Source organism: Notolepis coatsorum (genome assembly GCF_963971535.1).
Source record: "Notolepis coatsorum genome assembly, chromosome: 10".
Taxonomy (NCBI): Eukaryota; Metazoa; Chordata; class Actinopteri; order Aulopiformes; family Paralepididae; genus Notolepis; species Notolepis coatsorum.
Window position 1 is genome coordinate 127,099,816 of NC_140174.1, and position 18,865 is coordinate 127,118,680.

The 18,865-nt window shown below is 46.4% G+C and overlaps 1 protein-coding gene across 1 annotated transcript in view; it reads left to right on the plus strand.

Annotated features, from left to right (window-relative positions):
- The window catches only part of trim36 (tripartite motif containing 36), a 129,623-nt gene that overhangs the window by 42,118 nt on the left and 68,640 nt on the right, over nt 1-18,865 (plus strand). The window contains 2 exon segments of the mRNA XM_084323357.1: nt 2,589-2,735; nt 8,564-8,659. Of these exon segments, the coding sequence (XP_084179483.1) occupies nt 2,589-2,735; nt 8,564-8,659 (243 nt within the window).

The window sequence follows — 18,865 nt, forward strand, 5'->3', positions numbered from 1 at the left end:
TAAGAGGAGAACTTGCTGCAGAGAGGGTACATCGATCATGAGGAGAACCTACTGCCATTATTCAGCCGTATGGAACTTCTTTTGTTCCGTTTTGTGATTCTGGAGGACATGGCTGGGCATGTCTGAGCCCATTATGTAATTATCAATTACTATTTTGCCCAATCCCAGGATGAATATTTATGATCTGATGTCTGACTTGACAGAAGAACCAAGCGCAGCACACATTGTCTATATTTCTGAGAAGATTGACGATATCTTGTATGGCTAGCTTGGGTCAGAGATGGTTCTGGCTTGGGTATCCACCTAGCATCTTTTGAGTAGGACATCGACCTCCTCGCAATCTGACCTCCTTGACCTTCGCCTCATTCTAATTACTAATATCATCATACTGTACAACATCCTCCCATCAGTCTTATCCACGACTTCAACTATTGGTAAATCCTTCTTCGTTAACTCTTGTCCCATCAGCTAAATGTCAAGTAAGACATCTAGTTTCATCTACGTCCTCTCTATCTAATAACATTGGAGGGGGAGAGGGCGGCTACGTGGCGTAGTGGGCAAGGCGCTCGCCACGAATGCGGAGACGCTGGGATCGCCTGTTCGATCCCAGCGCTCCACATTGCTTTCAGTTTAGCTGGTCGTTCATACTAATACACATTGGCCGTATTAGGGGGTGGGAAACTGATGGGTGGGGATCGGGCCTTGTGGACAGCGACTCCTACAGGTCGGTTGGTGCGCCTGCGCAGTAGAATCAGGAAGTGTCGGGGGCAGCGTGAGCCTCCCACGCGTTACTCCTCGCCACTGAGAGATCGAGCTGCGCAGGTGAAAAGATGCGACTGCTGTTACCTCAAGTACCGGAGGGGACTTGTGCTATGTATGACTTAGTCCACATTGCAGCCGGCTTGTGGGAGGCAAGAAACAGCGTTCGTGACAGGGGAGGGTTGAATTGGATGATACGAAATTGGGATGGGAGAAAATATAGAAAATGGGAGAAAAAGTGGATTAAAAAAAAAACATTGGAGGGGGTGGTTCTCGCAGACGCTGGAACTAACTGTTGAAGCCTTCCTGAGCTGTCGTGGGCCTAACCTGACGAACCACCAGTGAAGCGGGGTGCCCACTTGATAACCCTGGTGATACGCTGGCTCTCGCTGCCTATCTTATCTACACGCTGGGTTGTGGCGGCCATTGGGTTTCTTCATTGAGCGTTTTTCCTTATCGTTAGGGCACAAGTATCTTGTGTTTTATTATACATTTTTAAATTTTTTTACCTTGTTGATGATTTTAAGTTTAGAGGATGAGTGGACTGATGCTTATAGCCTTACTGTAGGTTATGTTGAGCCGGTCTGAAGGGTTTGATGATCAGTGGTTTGCCGGGATTCGATGTGAGGAAACTAGGCGGGCTTCATCAACATCAGTCTTTGTTGAAGACTTTGCACGATTGATTGTTGCACACTTGATTGTTACCTCTAGATCTGTTTGGAGGTTGTATCCAATAGTGTCCAATCTGGAAAGACCATATTTTGTCCTTTTCAAATAGTCTTTTCAACAATTTTATAGGACTTCCTTGACTTCCTTTATTTTTTTGGTTATGAAAAGAACAGCTAATTGATTAATTAAAGCTAAATTATTACTTGTGCCCCTGGTGTGACATCAAAGGACATTCATTCTGAACAGCTTCTTCATCTGAATACCTTTTAAGCCCAGCCAACTGCAGTAATGTACCTAATTAAACCTTTACCCAGGGGCCTAAATAATAATCCTGACTGCCAAATCCACAACAAGACTAAACAAAACCCATCTTCCCTCAAACGTCACCTTTTTATGTTGTTATTTGAGGGGTCTCTCAGCCTGGGGAAAATCACTGGTCTTGTGTTAATAGTGAAGATGAGCTAAGGTAATATTTCTACTCCAGAGTAGATAGTGTTACGTGTCAAATATCAAATTCTAGTTATTTTGATCTTGGTAAACAATCGGTGGTGTACTCGTTTGTCCAATCTTTAATTCATCGTGTAAAAGAACCCACTTGATCATCGTAATGTACAGTGAGGTCCATAAATATTTGGACATCAACACAATTTCATTTTCATAATTTTGTCTCTATACACCACCACAATGGATTTGAAATTAAACAATCTAGATGTGCTTTAAGGGCAGACGTTCAGCTTTAATTAGAAGGTATTTACATCCAAATCACGTGAACGGTGTAGGAATTACAACAATTTCTATATGCAATACCTCTTTGTAAGGGACCAAAAGTAATTGGACACTTAACGCTGAAAGTCTGCACTTAAAGCACATCTTGATTGTGTTGTACACTACAGAGCCAAAATTGTGTCGATGTCCAAATATTTATGGACCTAACTGTATGCGATTCCTGTCAAATCTGTTTAGTGTGCATGTGTACTGTCACAATGTATGAATGTGGGTGGTTTCTTTTTAATAGTCCACTTGAGTGATATCAAGTGCTCATGTGTTGATAAATCTTCCTCTCGTTAATTCTGCGTGGTGTGATTTCCCAGGTGCTGATGATGTGTCCCCGTGCTCAATGTCCTATTCTAACTCTGTGTGATCTCTCTTTGCTTCCCCAGGTGCTGATGTGCCCGGAGCACGAGATGGAGAAGGTGAACATGTACTGCGAGGTGTGCAGGCGGCCGGTGTGTCACCTCTGTAAGCTGGGAGGTTCCCACGCCAACCACAGGGTCACTTCCATGAGCAGCGCCTACAAGATCCTCAAGGTATAGTTCAAGTTTCTTTATTAGTTGTCATACAAAAATACAGAATACTTTTATATGAAATGCTTGTTCCTGTTCTTTTTTTTTTTAAATTCTTTTTCCCCCTCCATTTTCCTCCGATTTTTCTCCCATCCCAATGTTAGTCGTATGCCAATTCCCAATCCCCTTCCTGGTCGCTGCGCACTTACCCCCCACAGTCAGATCATCTGGGAGAGTGGAGGCTATCACGTGCTTCCTCCGACACACGTCCAGCCAATCGATCGCTTCTTTTCACCTGGCAGCGCGGATCCTCCCTGAGAGGGCGTAGCGTGTGGAAGGATCACACTATCCCACTAAGGTCCTATCCGCGCTTAGCAGGCGCCCCGACCGAACTGTAGGAGTCGCTGTTTACAGCGACCCGGACCCACCCCGCCAGCTTCTCCCACCCTCTAATACAGCCAATTGTATTAGTGTGAACGGCCAGCCAAGCTGGTGACAACCCCGGAGCTGTGAGCTGGACTCGAACAGGCGAATCCAACTCACAGCTCCGGGGTTGGTGACGAACGCAATCTCCGCTACGCCACCTAACAGCCCTTGCTTGTTCCTGTTCTGCTCCTGAGAGTGTGCTAGATAAAAATAAAATAGATAAGTAAAAAATAGAAGTCAAAAGTACGTAACAAGTGTTTGAACAAAAGTGTTCAAAACACAAGTGTTCAATATACATATATACCAGGGGTCAGCAACCTTTTTGACATGGAGTGCCTGTTTAAAATATAGTTGTAACTAGTGTGCCTCAACAATATTCCATGCATCGTAATTTTTTTCTTCTCATAATCAGGCATTTTTAATCATAATTTTTACATTATTACATCATTATTGTTATTGTTATTATTAAGTTACCAGAACTTAGAAATATTGAGTTCAGTTACTATGCATTAAGGTTTTCAGTTTTCAATCCATAATAAATTAACAGAAAAATAAGTACACAACCACATTATTTCAACCTAATAAAACTATGTTTATTGTCATTGTTTTAAGAACACAAGTTGACTTGGTAATACTCACATTTTGAGTAAAAAAAATGGCTTTTAACATGTGCAATGTTCAATGAAATAGAAAAATAAATAATACAATTTGTTGATTAATCCCACTGGTCACAATGGTGACCGTAATAATGTTTTTGTTATAAGGCTTTGCAAATGTTACTGAATGATGTAGCAATGTATTTCCAGCTAAATTGAAATAATAAACAAATAAAGGGTCTCAATTAAATATGTGGTAGTAAAAAGAACCTGTGGGAGGATTTCAACAAGATAAATGCGTCAACAGTGCAAAATATTTCACTATAATATTTCAAAGGCAAAAATGTTTTATTTTTATATTTTCTTTCATTTTAAATTTTTTTTAATGCTGCCCCCTGTGCCTATGAAAATGCCCCCATGCCTATGCAGGCACGCGTGCCTAGGGTTGCCTACCCCTGATATATACAATATACAATACAGAGTAGGAATTTTTTTTAACTGAGTTACAATATAAAGTACAATGCAGAATGGGATGAGGTACAACTTAGGGTAAGGTGCAATGAGGTATGAGTTGTAGTGCAAATCTTTTTACCAATAAATATAAAGTTTGTTAAAGTGTCTAAAGTGCTACAGTGAGTTGTTTATTTAAAGTGAGTGTGTGCGTGTGGATGTGTGTGCTGTGAGTGTATTTGATGGTTTGTTACATAGTGTTATTGTCGTTGAGCATCCTGGCGGCCTGGGGATAGAAGCTCCTACGGAGTATAGAAACCGTTATCATCCTGTGTGTTGTTTGACTATTGGAGCCTCTGCCAAGGCTTTGAATCCTTTCCTAAATACAGACGCGATGGCCGAGTTGAGGTAGTCTGTAGTAGGGCGGCTGACCTCGACTAGGTCAGCCGATGATGGACAGATTATGTTACCACGTCCAAAATCAAATGCTTTAAAGAGGACTGTTGTTTATCATGCCATCAATCATTGGAATAACTGCCCACTGAACATAAGTAAATTGAATAGCAAAGTGTCTTTCAAATACCACCTGAGAATGCACTACTTAAATACGTGAGCAAAATATTCTGATGTTTATAATGATGAATGTAGTCGACAAATTTTGGCCAATCAAAGTCGACTATACAAATCCTTAGTCGGGGACAGGCCTAGTCTGTAGTCCCAGAATATGATGTTTTCTAACCGTGACTCGTGGAATGGGATGGGGACCAGGTTTCCGCGTTGCTGGGTATCTCCCAGGCCTTTCTGTGTGGAGTTAGCATGTTCTTCCCGTGCTCGTAAGGGTCCCCCCCCCCCCCCACACACACACACCGAAGCCCCTATCTGCTCCCGGCTGCCCTTGGGGGGGGGAACGACGACGGGATGGGTCAAGTGCAGAGACTCAATCGCATCGGCGATCCAACTACATGTGTGTTTGTTCCTGTGTGTGTCTGCCTGCATGCCGAATAAAGACTTCTCCAAAGTCCAGTTATTAAGGTTTGAGGGGAGTTGACCTCTTTTTAAATGCCAATCTCACCTACATTATATTACCTACTGTTAACCCACCATCCGTGAGGTTCAGGATCTTCTAGGTACCATCTATTAAAACTAGCACTCCCCTCGATGGACGTATACCTTCCTCTGTGGTTCAAGCCGCTCTCGCCGGATTTAAAATATTCCATTTCATGAACCGAACGGACAAACGGACGTTTTCCTTCCTCTGTGCTAGTTCTACGGGATCCGATTCGGCCCGTGAAAGGACTTGTTGGCACCGAACAAAAGCGTCTCGGAGCACCGCTGTGCTGGAGGAACAATGGCACACAACTGATCGACTTACTGTGGCACAAACAGGCCTGGCACCGAACCACTTCAACGTGTCTTTTTACCTGCCGCTGTCTGTATAGCTCTCCGTCTCTCACCTGCTGCTGTATTATTCATGGCTGAACTCGGCCTGTGCATGCTGGCATGAGTCCTACCTATCGGTTTCCCATTGTTAGCGAACCGGGCTTTATCCCTAACTAGCCTCACGCGTGGCCAACAGCCCTGTGGCTGTTATCTAATGAAATCCTTTCATTTATTACTCTGAACACCGTTGCTTTAGTGTGATTTTCTTTTTTTTTTAGTGTGAATATGTGTCCTCGACTGAAGACATCCTTGACTGATAGTCGAGGGAATCTGTCGACTTGAGTGACATGGTGCCAGAATGCATTTGAGAGTGTGTAAATAAAGGTTTATTTAATTAACAAATCCTGCATTGTTGTCCTTCTGCAAATGAAGGCAGTCATGAAGACTTTAAATCTGGTGCTTGTGTAGCGCCAAAGCATATTGACTATATTCACATAACATAACATAACATAAGATATTCCTTTATTGATCCCCTTGGGGAAGTTCGGGCAGCATGGGGGAGGGGTGAGGAGAAGTACATGTGTATATGGGCAGGGTAATGGAGGAAAGCCATAAATATAGGCAATATAATTAGATCTAAATATAAAAGAAATATGAGAAAAAGAAACTGTAAACAAAAGTACAGATGAGGGTCTTTCGGTTCTATTATACGTTACAATAAATATGGCAATAAATCATTTGAATCTGAATATATATATATAGATTTCAGATTGGTAATCCTGGTAAGGTGTGAGGCTTGATTTCATTGGATTGAGAATTTAGTAATGTTGATCTGATTGGTGATCATGAACAAGCAAACCTAATCTCTGGGTAGACGAGGGTCGCTGAGCCAATCGTAACAGGTTGCCGGGAGCCCGGGACTGAATGTTCCCCAGCTGAAAGCTGATAGACCACTCTGTGAGGCCACGTGCACCAGGGCTTCTGAATGTTTCATGAGATCATTTGTACCTCACATGATGTTATCCCCCTGTGTGTGTGTTGACTGGGATGTACATTGTATACTGTACCCTCATATTGTTAAGAGGCCGTATTATATGTCCCGCACAGGCCTCGGACCTCTTATCGATCAGGAAGTACTGTCGTTTGGGTTTCAGCTGATTGGTTGAAAACGGCTCTGTGCTTTGTCCTCTCTGTGCTGTTGTCCCAGCTTTGTGGGTGTGATGTGATATTGTGATGTGATATTGTACTGTGCGTGTGATGTGATATTGTACTGTGTGTGTGTGTGTGTGTGTGTGTTACGACCTTGGCTGTGCAAACAGACACCAAAACCTGTGTTTAACTCAAAATACTACTCTAACAATGAATTACTGGTACAAACTAAAGAACAAAGAATGAGAGAACGTGACAACTCTCTGTTAACACACACTCCTCTAGCCACAGACAGAGTGCATGTGTGTCTCAGGCCCCGTTTAGACGGAAACGCTAGCAGGTGAATCCGCAAAAATATTTTTTCGGATGTGCCTTTCGTTTATACGGAAACAGCGTTTTTACGGGGTGAAACCGCAAAAAAGTGAGACTACCTTCCAGGGTGGAATTCCTAGAAACGCAAAAGCTTTGCGCTCTCGTCTAAACTGTTAAAACGTATAAATCTGATAAAACGATGACGAAAGGGTTGTGACGGCTCTGGTCGCGCGTACTGCTTACGTCACAGGTAGCAGGTATGCGCCAGTAGCCGAGACGTAAACAAAGCAAGTATGTCTGACTTATATCAACGGAGATCACCTGAAGGCTACATTGGCAGTACTTTTAACCCTTTCACTGCCACACGACAGAAGGTTAACCCTTTACTATCACACAACCGGCTGTCGTGTGGCAGTGAAAGGGTTAAATACACAAGAATCTGTCCCGCGGCGTGAGTGGACCCACTGTCTGTGAGTGACTCTGCTTTGGTGCAATCACATTCCCCATCCACAGTCTGCGAATCAGAGGCAGAGTAGGGCGGGTCTTCACAGCACGTCATGTGACATATGCGCCAATCGTGTGACAGTGGGGCTCCGTCGTCTCGAGTCGTTACAGCGTCGTCTGCACGCAGAATTCCATCCCAAAACGCTTGTCTAAACGTAAAATTAAAAGTGAAACCGCAAGATGACTTTTGCGGTTTCTGTTCACAAAACGCTCGTCTAAACGGGGCCTCAGAGACTGGTTTTAACCTGCCAGCAGGTATCCAATCAGCAGTAATTAGCTAATTAGCAACCCTCACCTGCATGCCCAGTGACACAGGAGTGATCAAGCTCATGGTACATAACAGTGTGTGTGTGATATTGTACTGTGAGACTGAGTGCACATGTTTTAGTCATATTTATAGGCCTGTTTGTCAGTTTTTATACTCAATGATACTATCTTTTTTAAATATAAATAATTAACATAATTGCACCATATCCTATGTATTTGTGAAGAGGTTATAGGCCCATAACGCTTCCACCAATCAGGAAATGGCTTTGATAACTGTTGTAATTTATATTTATACTCAAACTTGTTCTGAGCTAGGGAAGTCAGCCTTTTCCTTTGATGCCTCTAACGCATGGAATGTCCTTCAACTCTCGCTGAAATTGGAGGTTCTCCCTTCCCTTGGAATGTTTAAACGTATGATTTCAGACCATTGTGTGACTACCTGTAACTGTTTTAGTTGATCTTTTTAAATGATTTTGAAACGTTTTTTATAAATTTTTTACTCTGGTGTTTAAATTTCTGTGAATATTGTTTTTATTATGTACTGTACAATCGTCGTTTCTGTAAATGAGGGAAACCTCAGATGCTTACGATTTTAAATAAAGGTTGAAATGAAATACATCTACAACATGTCTGTTTAAATATGAAAGACACTGAGTTTTGTTTGTGTTTACCATCCAATCTTTGTGTGTGTGTGATCATGTTTGTTTGTGTCTGTTATACCTACTGAAACCCACTCTATTTGTGTTTGTGTGTTATCTCCCACCCCAGGAGAAGCTGGCTAAGAGTATCCATTACCTCATCAGCAAAGAGGACCAGGTCAGGACTCAGATCACTAATCTGGAGGATCTGATCAGTGAGACTGAGGTACGGGGGACGTGATTCACGTTGGAACGTGTTCCTAGAAGGAACGTGTTCCTATGTTGCATAACAGGGTCAGGGTTCAGACGACTGTGGAATGTTAAAGTTCAGGTTGAGCAGAGAGAGAGGGTTTGTGTGCGTCGCTGTGCAGCCCGAACATTTCTTATTCAACGTCTGACTTGAGAGGAGCTCTGACGTCATGTAATACTGCCAGAGAATAATTTGGGGACCCGTTTTAACCTTCCCAAGACCTAATTTTCATTCTATCTTCATTTCATCTCGATGGATCATTTAGAGCAGGCTCTCGTTTACAATGACGTTGAGAGGAACAATACGTAATACAAAAACAATATAGAAACGGAAGAGTCAATCAATTAAACAATTCAAACGGTTGGCCATTGATTGATTGATTGAAAATGTTATTAACAGATTGCAGAATGGGTACAATACAGTACAGCTCAATACACACAATTATTAAGGGGATGCAGACCAGAGAAAGACTTTCGTCTTGTTTACATCAGGGTCCCCCATTTTCAATTCATCATAACGTATATGACACACATGACATACAGATAGACAGTACTGCTACATCTATACATTTATGACATACCAGATTTACAAATACAGTACTGTTTGTGATACAAAAATAGTCTAAAAAAGAGAGTATGTACATTTTCCGAAGAAACTGTACATTGGAGCCATTATGTATTTAAACTGACCAACGGATATTAAAGTATTGAGTTTTAAGGGGCTTTGTGAAACATTCCACGTGTCAGGGGGCACGTTCCAAAACACTGACCTACCCTCTGCCTCTATAACCCCTGCAAGAGGAGCGTAATCTCTGTCACTCGTGATGAGATAACAAGTTGCTCAAGGGCTAAATGGTCCGGTTCCATTCCGCTCATACTTTCGTCACCACACCCGTCAGTCAGGGAGGGAGAGGCGCTGACTCGGGTCTGTCTGCTCCGGCAGCCCTCTTGGTTATTACAGCTTTTCACTGTAATTATTACTCCCACCACTCGCTTTGTTTACTCACAAGGCGCCACGCGGCCAGGCAGAGCTTCTTACTGGTTCCTATAAGATCTCTCTGATCAGGGCTTCTTACTGGTTCCTATAAGATCTCTCTGATCAGGGCTTCTTACTGGTTCCTATAAGATCTCTCTGATCAGGGCTTCTTACTGGTTCCTATAAGATCTCTCTGATCAGGGCTTCTTACTGGTTCCTATAAGATCTCTCTGATCAGGGCTTCTTACTGGTTCCTATAAGATCTTTCTGATCAGGGCATCTTACTGGTTCCTATAAGATCTCTCTGATCAGGGCTTCTTACTGGTTCCTATAGGATCTCTCTGATCAGGGCTTCTTACTGGTTCCTATAAGATCTCTCTGATCAGGGCTTCTTACTGGTTCCTATAAGATCTCTCTGATCAGGGCTTCTTACTGGTTCCTATAAGATCTCTCTGATCAGGGCTTCTTACTGGTTCCTATAAGATCTCTCTGATCAGGGCTTCTTACTGGTTCCTATAAGATCTCTCTGATCAGGGCTTCTTACTGGTTCCTATAAGATCTCTCTGATCAGGGCTTCTTACTGGTTCCTATAAGATCTCTCTGATCAGGGCTTCTTACTGGTTCCTATAAGATCTCTCTGATCAGGGCTTCTTACTGGTTCCTATAAGATCTCTCTGATCAGGGCTTCTTACTGGTTCCTATAAGATCTCTCTGATCAGGGCTTCTTACTGGTTCCTATAAGATCTCTCTGATCAGGGCTTCTTACTGGTTCCTATAAGATCTTTCTGATCAGGGCTCCTTACTGGTTCCTATAAGATCTCTCTGATCAGGGCATCTTACTGGTTCCTATAAGATCTCTCTGATCAGGGCATCTTACTGGTTCCTATAAGATCTCTCTGATCAGGGCTTCTTACTGGTTCCTATAAGATCTCTGGTCCTCTAGGGCGGCTAGGTAGTGCAGTGGGCAAGGCGCTCACCACCAATGCAGGAGACGCTGGGGTCGAGCCCAGCTCTCGGCATTGCTATCAGCTTGGCTGGTCGTTCATACTAATACAATTGGCAGTATTAGGGGGTGGGAAGCTGATGGGTGGGGATCGGACGTTGTGGACAGTGACTCCTACAGGTCGGTTGGTGCGCCTGCGCAGCAGAATCAGGAAGCGACGGGGGCGGCGTGCCCTCCAAACGCAGACCCCCGACGCTGAGAGATCGCGCTGTGTAGGTGAAAAGATGCGACTGCTGCTTCCTCGAGTACCGGAGGGGACATGTGATGTAAGGCTTAGTCCACATTGCAGCCGGCTTGTGGGAGGCATGGCCTAACAGCGTTCGAGACAGAGGAGGGTAGAATTGGACGATACGAAATTGGGATGGGAGAAAAATAGAAAATGGGAGAAAAGGTAGATACAAAAAAAAAATCTCTGGGGGAGCTCCAGTAGCTCACCGCGTACCTCGAACGCTATTTCGGCGTCGGGGACAACCGTGCGCGTCACGGATCTGGGGTACACGAGTTCGACTCCCGGACTCGCCGTATTTTCTCAGTGTCTTTCCCCCCATCTATACCCCATTCAACCTGTTTCTGTCGGTCATACTTGACCAGAAAAAGCGATAAACGCGAAACCAGCTGACTGGTCAAAGTAAAAAAAAAAAAAAAAAAAACTCTGGTCCTCTGATCAGGGCGTCTTACTGGTTCCTATAAGATCTCTCTGATCAGGGTTAACATAGAATTTCCTCCCTCTGATGTATGTTATATATCTCATTACTGGCAATCGCGTCTCGCTCTGCCTTCTGAGATATCATTATCTCCAGCACCTATTGTGCCCAGTGTTGCGATGCTCATATCAACACTGGTTGCATGCACGCTAATGACGTCACGTGCACGCGCGCTCCCGCGCATGCGCATAAATGTACCCTTGCATAAGGACAGACTAAAAACAGTGCCTAATTGCCTCTATGAATGGAATATAACACCTGACGACCGGCGCTATTGATAAAGTAGCCAGGTGGGTACTGCGAGTTGGCGCATCAGTCGAATGCAGCACATTCCTGTGTGCACGCGCGTGCACATCCATGCGTGCACGTGCTTCTGCTCACAAAACTTTGGTTGAACGGAGTGCAACCTCGTCCCATGAGTAACGCATCACTGATTGTGCTCATGGAAACCAAACACATGCACCCACCTGCACGTGACCACGCCACTCCCCTGCGTGCCTCTACAATAGGCAGGAAGTGGTCACGCTTACACCCTTCCTCATTCTTTTCCAAACGCGGAAGCTGCTCATATGCACTTGCAAACAGGTGGAACTTTGTTATGAAGCGTAGGGAGAAATTACGCAATGTTGGGCTTTCGCCAGACGTACGCCAGCCCCCGGAACCATCTCGGCACGTCCAGACAGCACGGCGGTCCTATCCTGTGTTTTCCTCGTCGCTTGACAGCGGACCGATGGACTTCGCGCGGCGCTTGGCAGTCGAGCCACGTTGCGCTCAGGTAGGACCTGAGCGATGTATTAGCGCGGGGAGCTGGGTGTTTGGATAAACGTGGTCATCATGACTCATTGTTGAATGTTTTTCCAAGTATCTTAGCGCGCGCAGCTGGTGCTAATGCTACAATGTTTGGGGCGCCGTTTCCCATGTACCCCGCCGGGGCTGTCTTCACTCTTCCCTCCTCTTAACCATTCATGCTGACGGTCAATCGGTGTCTAATGTTGGGGGTTTAGCTGAGGCTTATTTACCCTTTACATGCGTGGATGGGCTGATGACAGGGCTCAGGGCAGGTGTGCATTTGTGAATCTATGAATTGAAAATGGCGGACCCTGATGTAGACAGGACTAACGTTTTCTCTGGTCTGCATCCCCTTAACAATTGTGTGTATTGGGCTAGCCCATTCTGCAATATGTTAATAAAGTTTTCATTCATTCATTCATTTATCCCTTACACGGGTGCATGCACAGGTGTGCCGCATTGGAGGTTATTGCATGACTACTAGTGGAGCAGTGCTTCACTAGTAATAGACTTTGGTCAGCAGCCGCCACTGGTATTCCGTGCTTAGTGAAGCAGGTGGCATTGGTCCTTTGCCCTGACATGGTGGAACGGTATCCCGCCCGGCCGACGCCAAGAGGCGGGTCGGCCCGGCAGGTGGCTGGTGGGCTGATGAAGCTTGTACCGTCGCAGTACAGAATTTAGCAGCAACTAACAACATTGCTCAATTGGCTGTTTTTCTGTTAAAAATGGTGTCGGGTGGTGGGGCCTTAGGGCCAGCCGACGTCAACCATCGTGCAAGGTTTTGAGGTTATTCAGCTTTTGACCCAGCCACAAGCTATAACAGCAGGGAGGGCTAGGATGCTGTCAACGGTTGTTCACGGGCATCTTTGGTTGGAGCAACCTCCCCTCTCCGCGGATGGACCTTGGTCTGTCCACGGGGCGCGGGCGGTATTTGACCTGGGCTCCACGCCGCCCCACACCGCGCAGCCAGAGGTGAGAGCACGGCCTCGCCAGTGGCTGCGTTTCCCCCGCCTGAGATACCCTGGACACAAAGAAAACAGGTGATCACAAGGCCGACAGCCTCGGCGGCCGAGGGATCGGCTATTAGATGGGCACGCCCTAAAAAAACGTTGCCATCTAGCTGTGTCTAGTGTCGAGAAATCGGAAATCGGGGGGGGGGGGGGGGTCGGACCCATACTGGACCTGTCCCATGGAAGGTTCAGAATGTTGACCATCACCCACCTGTTAAGCGCTGTCAGGTGGGAGACTGGTTCACCTCCATAGACCTGAAGGCTGCGTATTCACATCCCGATCTTCCCTCCTAGAACCTACCTATGCATCCTGTTTCAGGGCTTAGCGTACGAGTACCAGAGGCTGCCGTTCGGCTACTCTCTGGCTCCTCGCATCTTCACCAAGTGTAGCGGCACGGTGGTGTAGTGGTTAACACTGTCGCCTTACAGCAAGAAGGTCCAGGGTTCGATTCCCGCTTGGGGACCAGGTTTCCATGATGCCAGGTACTCGGTGGGGTATCTCCCAGGCCTTTCTGTGTGAAGTTTGCATGTTCTCCCCGTGCTCGCAAGGGTTTCCCCCCCGATAAAATAAACCCAATGGAAAAACATGCACAACAGATTGCTAACGCTGTGGCGTTTTTGACGAAGACGGACAGGAGCACTTGGATTGGTCCCCGGGGCACGGCTCACGTTGACGCCCTATCTGCTCCCGGCTGCCCATGGGGGGAAGGACAACGGGATGGGAAAAGTGCAGAGACATTTCATCTGCGACTCAGTGCATGTGTGTGTGTGTTCCTGTGGGTCGCCCATCTCGCGTGTGTGTGTGTGTGTTAAAAACTGCATGACAAATAAAGACTTCTAGTCTAACAATTATTGGAGACTAATTTTATTCTACCCTGGATGACGTTCTGGTCCTAGGCCGGTCAGAGAAGATCGCCAGGTCTCATACCAGGCAGGTGGTGGAATTCCTCACCAGCCTGGGTTTTGCTGGGAGGTTCCGTCCTGGCAGGACGGTTACGGCGCTGACCGTGATACGCCTGCGCGGTATTATGGCATCTGCTCAAGCTGTGGTCCCTCTTGGCCTCCTCTTCATAAGGAGGATACAGAGGTGTGTTTTTCAGTGTGAAAATAGACCCTGTGAGAGTCTAGTGGAAGCTGCTGAAGGTTCCCACACCTCGCCCTCTGGGGGGGGGGGGGGGGGGCCTGGGGCCCTCACCAGCGGGGTCCCCATGGGCAGCAGGCTGTCACACGTCACGGTCTTCACCGATGCCTCCCTCACGGGATGGGGGGGGGGGGATGTGTCGGACTGACGCAGTAGGGGGCAGCTGGCAAGGACCATGCTGCCCGGTCTGCAGTACATATCAATGTGTTGGAATTGAAGGCAGTGCTTCTAGTCCTCGGACGGCTCGGCCATCATGTGATGGGCGAGCATGTTCTGGTGTGAGGTTGGGGGCTTGGACCCGGTGTCATGCCCCCTGGACTCGGTTCTGTCCTTCTCCAGTCTATCCTGGATGGGCGGTCGGCCTCAACAGTGAAGGTATATGCCGCAGCTATATCTTGTCATGTGGGCTTTGAGGGCAGAACACTGTTCATCCACCCTCTCGTGGGACGTTTCTTGCTTGGCGCACGGTGTCTCAAGCCTGTGGAACGTTCTCTGTCTCCGAGTCAGGACCTCCAACTGTTCTGGAAAGGCTGTTGGGGGCCCCGTTTGAGCCTCTTGAGCAGGCGCCATTGGATCGTCTGTCTTACGACCGCGTTCCTTTTTTGGGCCATCACCTCCGCTAAATGCGTGGGTAAACAGTGTGCTCTCTCTGTGCGGTCAGAGTACCTGTCTATTTGGGCCGATAGCAGGCGACTCTGTGGCCTGATCCGGCCTTCTTGCCAAAGAATATCCGGCGCTCTTGTCACTCCAGGGATATTGTGCTTCAGGCGTTTCGCCCTCCTCCTCACGCTAGTGGGTTGGAGGCGAGCCTTCACCTGTCCTGTCCGTGCACTGAAGGTTTACCTTAGTCGCACGCGGGATCTCAGGGCTTCCGATCAACTGTTTGTTTGTTACGGTGGCCCTCGCGCGGGTAAGGCACTGTCCAAGCAGTGCCTGTCACATTGGTTGTGCGAGGGCATTGCCCTTTGCTACACGTTGGCTGGACAGGTTCCCCCCGGCGGCGTCAGGGCGCACTCCACTCGTGGTGTGGCGGCCTCTGCTGCCCTGTTGGCGGGGGGGGGGGGGGGGGGGGGGGGGGCTCGGTGGAGGACATCTGTGCTGCGGCCTCCTGGTCCTCCCTGAGTCCTTTCGTTAGGTTTTACCTATGACTGGGGGTTCTGTCTCCCAGGCAGTCCTGAGGTCCGGGACCTCTCCTGCATCCCGCCATCAGGTTGGCTAGCAGGAGTGTGTGGCTGTGGACCGCGGAGTGCTGTGTCACACGTGGTCCCGCTTGCGCTGTGCGTTCGGGGGTGCCTGGTTCCCCTTTTTCGCACTTTGTTTGTAGTTGACTGCCTCCCCTCCCTTCGTTAGAACGTGCGGGTGGACGGGACTCTCCTCCTCCCTGGCTGGGGCTTACGGGCCCTCAGGGGGTGCATTTGACGTGGCCACGCGTCCGCTCTGCCCTTTATCTCAGAAGGCAGAGCGAGACGCGATTGCCAGTAATGAGATATAATGTAAGGTTATCCTATAACCCTAGTTATATGAATACTGGCTGAGCGTCTCGCTCTTCAGCGCCCTGAGGTCCCTTGGATGTTTTCCGCGTATGGAATTCGAACTTGGAAGGGTGTAAGCGTGACTACTTCCTGCCTATTGTAGAGGCACGCAGGGGAGTGGCATGGTCACATGCAGGTGGGTGCATGTGTTTGGTTTCCATGGGCACAATAGGTGCTGGAGATAATGATATCTCAGAAGGCAGAGCGAGACGCTCAGCCAGTATTCATATAACCAGGGTTATAGGATAACCTTATGTTTTAAACCAGCTTAGCACATAGTCTGAGAAACCAACAAGGTTGCACTGAGATCTAGCAGGATAAGGATGGAGACCTTATTCTCATCAGAGTTTAGTCTGAGGTCACTGATTATTTTGGTGAGGGCAGTTTCAGTGCTATGATATTTTCTGAATCCCGATTGAAATTTCTTCTAAGTTGTTTTCTTCGAGAAAGGAATGAATTTGATTTGAATCCCATTCTTTATTACCACATGCAAATAATAAATGAAAAGAAAACACAGATTTGAGTGATTCCTGTGAGCAACTTGCTGTAGTTCTTTGTCTGTTGTTTTGTCCATGAGGGTAAATGTTTAGACAGCCGTCTCTATTAACCAGTCCATGACGGCGAGGTTACGGTACAATGAGATGTGTTGTCCCTGTGGACGAGACGAGGAAGGTCTTCTAACCACGTGCACAAACATGGAAATACAGGATGGATTTGCATTCTAGTTCCTCTGGTGTGGTTACGCACACACAGGCACACACACACACACACAGGCACACACACACACACACACGCACACACACGCATGCGTTTCAGTCTGCCCTTGTCCCACATTGCTTTCATTTAGCGGACGCTTTTATTCAAAGCGACTTACAAGTTTTGTACAACAAGTCATCAGGAAGGGTACGACTCTATCAGCTGAGTAACGATGTTCATCAAAGTGTTGAGTGCTACAGTGTAGGTTAGTGTATTTTCATCCCTAGTAGTCTTGTATGAAATGTGTTGTAATGCGTTTAGACTATCAAATGTATTTTTGCATCCTGCTTGCTATGGGAGAAGGGCGTAGTGCCTTTCATATTTGCAGGTTGTTTGGTTTGTAAGAGCAGTGCATCTGAGTGCAATGAGGTTTGACAGGCTTTTGGTAATACATAGGCACTCTTTCTTGTCCTCACTGTTCCTATAGTTTTGTTTTTTTAATTAGTGATTGATGATTTTATCAAAATTATTTTATTCTATTTTATCTGGTTTTCACTGTTTTTAACTGTTGTCTGTTGTTGTCATTTATTTCTGATTTTTGTTTTTGTATACAAGCTGTAGTGTAAGGGGGCTTTCTCACTCACAATTCGGGGTCGAATCAGAGCCCGATCGCACCCAAAAAGGGTGTGTCCATCCTAGTGAGAACGCTCCCCCCCCCCTGTCCCCGGGGACGCTGATTCGCTCCTAACCTGGACCGCTGAAATAGGTGGTCTCGGGTGCGCGCCAGTGGGAGCGGGGGGCGTGGTGTGCGAGCTTGTACCAAAACACGGGAGAGGCTTCTGTATCAACTTGCTGACACACACAACGTCATTATTGTAATGCTTTCATGCTTGCTTGAATTTTGGGCAGATAAAAACATACAGCAACAACTGGACAATACCCACAAAAACTATATTTATGGGCAATTTGGCGAGTTCAGAGAACTTCAGACCTCAACCAAACAAGCATGTTGAGCCTCACGGCTCAGTGGATGAAAACATGAAGCCACGTTACAAGCACAAGACTTCCTAGCCCTTTCCGTGACTGCGATGTGCAAGCCAGGGGTTTTTAAATATGTAGTCACTCGCAGCTCCATAGTAGCCAGGCTAATTTGGACCACCAAACACTGCTTAAAAGCTCGGGGTGGGTCCGAAATATATCAGATATGAAGCCCCTGGCTTGCACATCGCAGTCACGGAAGGGGCTAAAGACTTCCCTGGCTCGCATTAGGCCTGGCAACCTTTTTTGCCATTGCTATGTCTACTATACATTGGTTTCTTGTTCGAATGCATTTATTTCTATAGACCAGTGGTGCCCAACCAGTCGGCCGTGATCGACCGGTAGATCAATGACATTCAATATAATTGATGCGAGCAATGTTAGCTGCTAACTAGTAATAAATAGGCTAAGCTAACTAGCGTTAGCCGTTAGCTTAGCGTTAGCGTTAACCCTGGAAAACGCTCAACGCGGACTCTACGACACCAGTTCCATTAGTGAGAAAAAGGGGTGGGTTATATTGACGAGGCTTGACAACAGAGGTTCAAATATAACTTCATATTTATTGGTTATTTGTTTCTTTATATCGGGCATCCAGTTTCCACCACCGTGTGCTAAAACTCTTCCTGTGTTGACGTTCGAGCGTGACATCATCGCCTACGGCAAGCTTACACGCTCAAAACGCAAACCGTAAACAGAACCCGGAGCGCACCAAGACTGAGTGTGTACGCAAACTAGAGGGGGGAAGTTCGCACCCAAGGACGGAACGAGGACGGAACGGAGCTGATTCGACCCTGAATGTCAGTGAGAAAGCCCCCTAAAGCACCCTGTGCATTCGTGCTCTGAAGGGTGCTATATAAATAAGTCATTCATTCAATGAGGTAGAATGAAGCAGCTGCATTATACCTCTCCTCGTTATTCCTTCGACAGGTTCACCATGTCATGTACAGTAGAATATAAACCAGGGTTGTCATGGTATTACAATACTAGTCACGGTTTCACAATGTCAAGTAGTATTACAATACCACTCCTAGTCACAGAGACAGTCTAGTAGTACAAAGTCAGTCCTAGTCACAGAGACAAGCTAATATACAACCTGAGTCCTAGTCAGAGATGGTCTAATGGTACAAAGTGAATGAGTAATTCTTTTTTACAACGCATAGTAGTAGAACTTCCAAAAAAAACGAAACAAATAAAATGACCGAAAAGGTGTAGGCTGAAGCCGAGGCTTATAATTGCCTACCCTTTTTACATTACATTACACTATTTACACCAAAAAAAAAAATGGTACAACCAG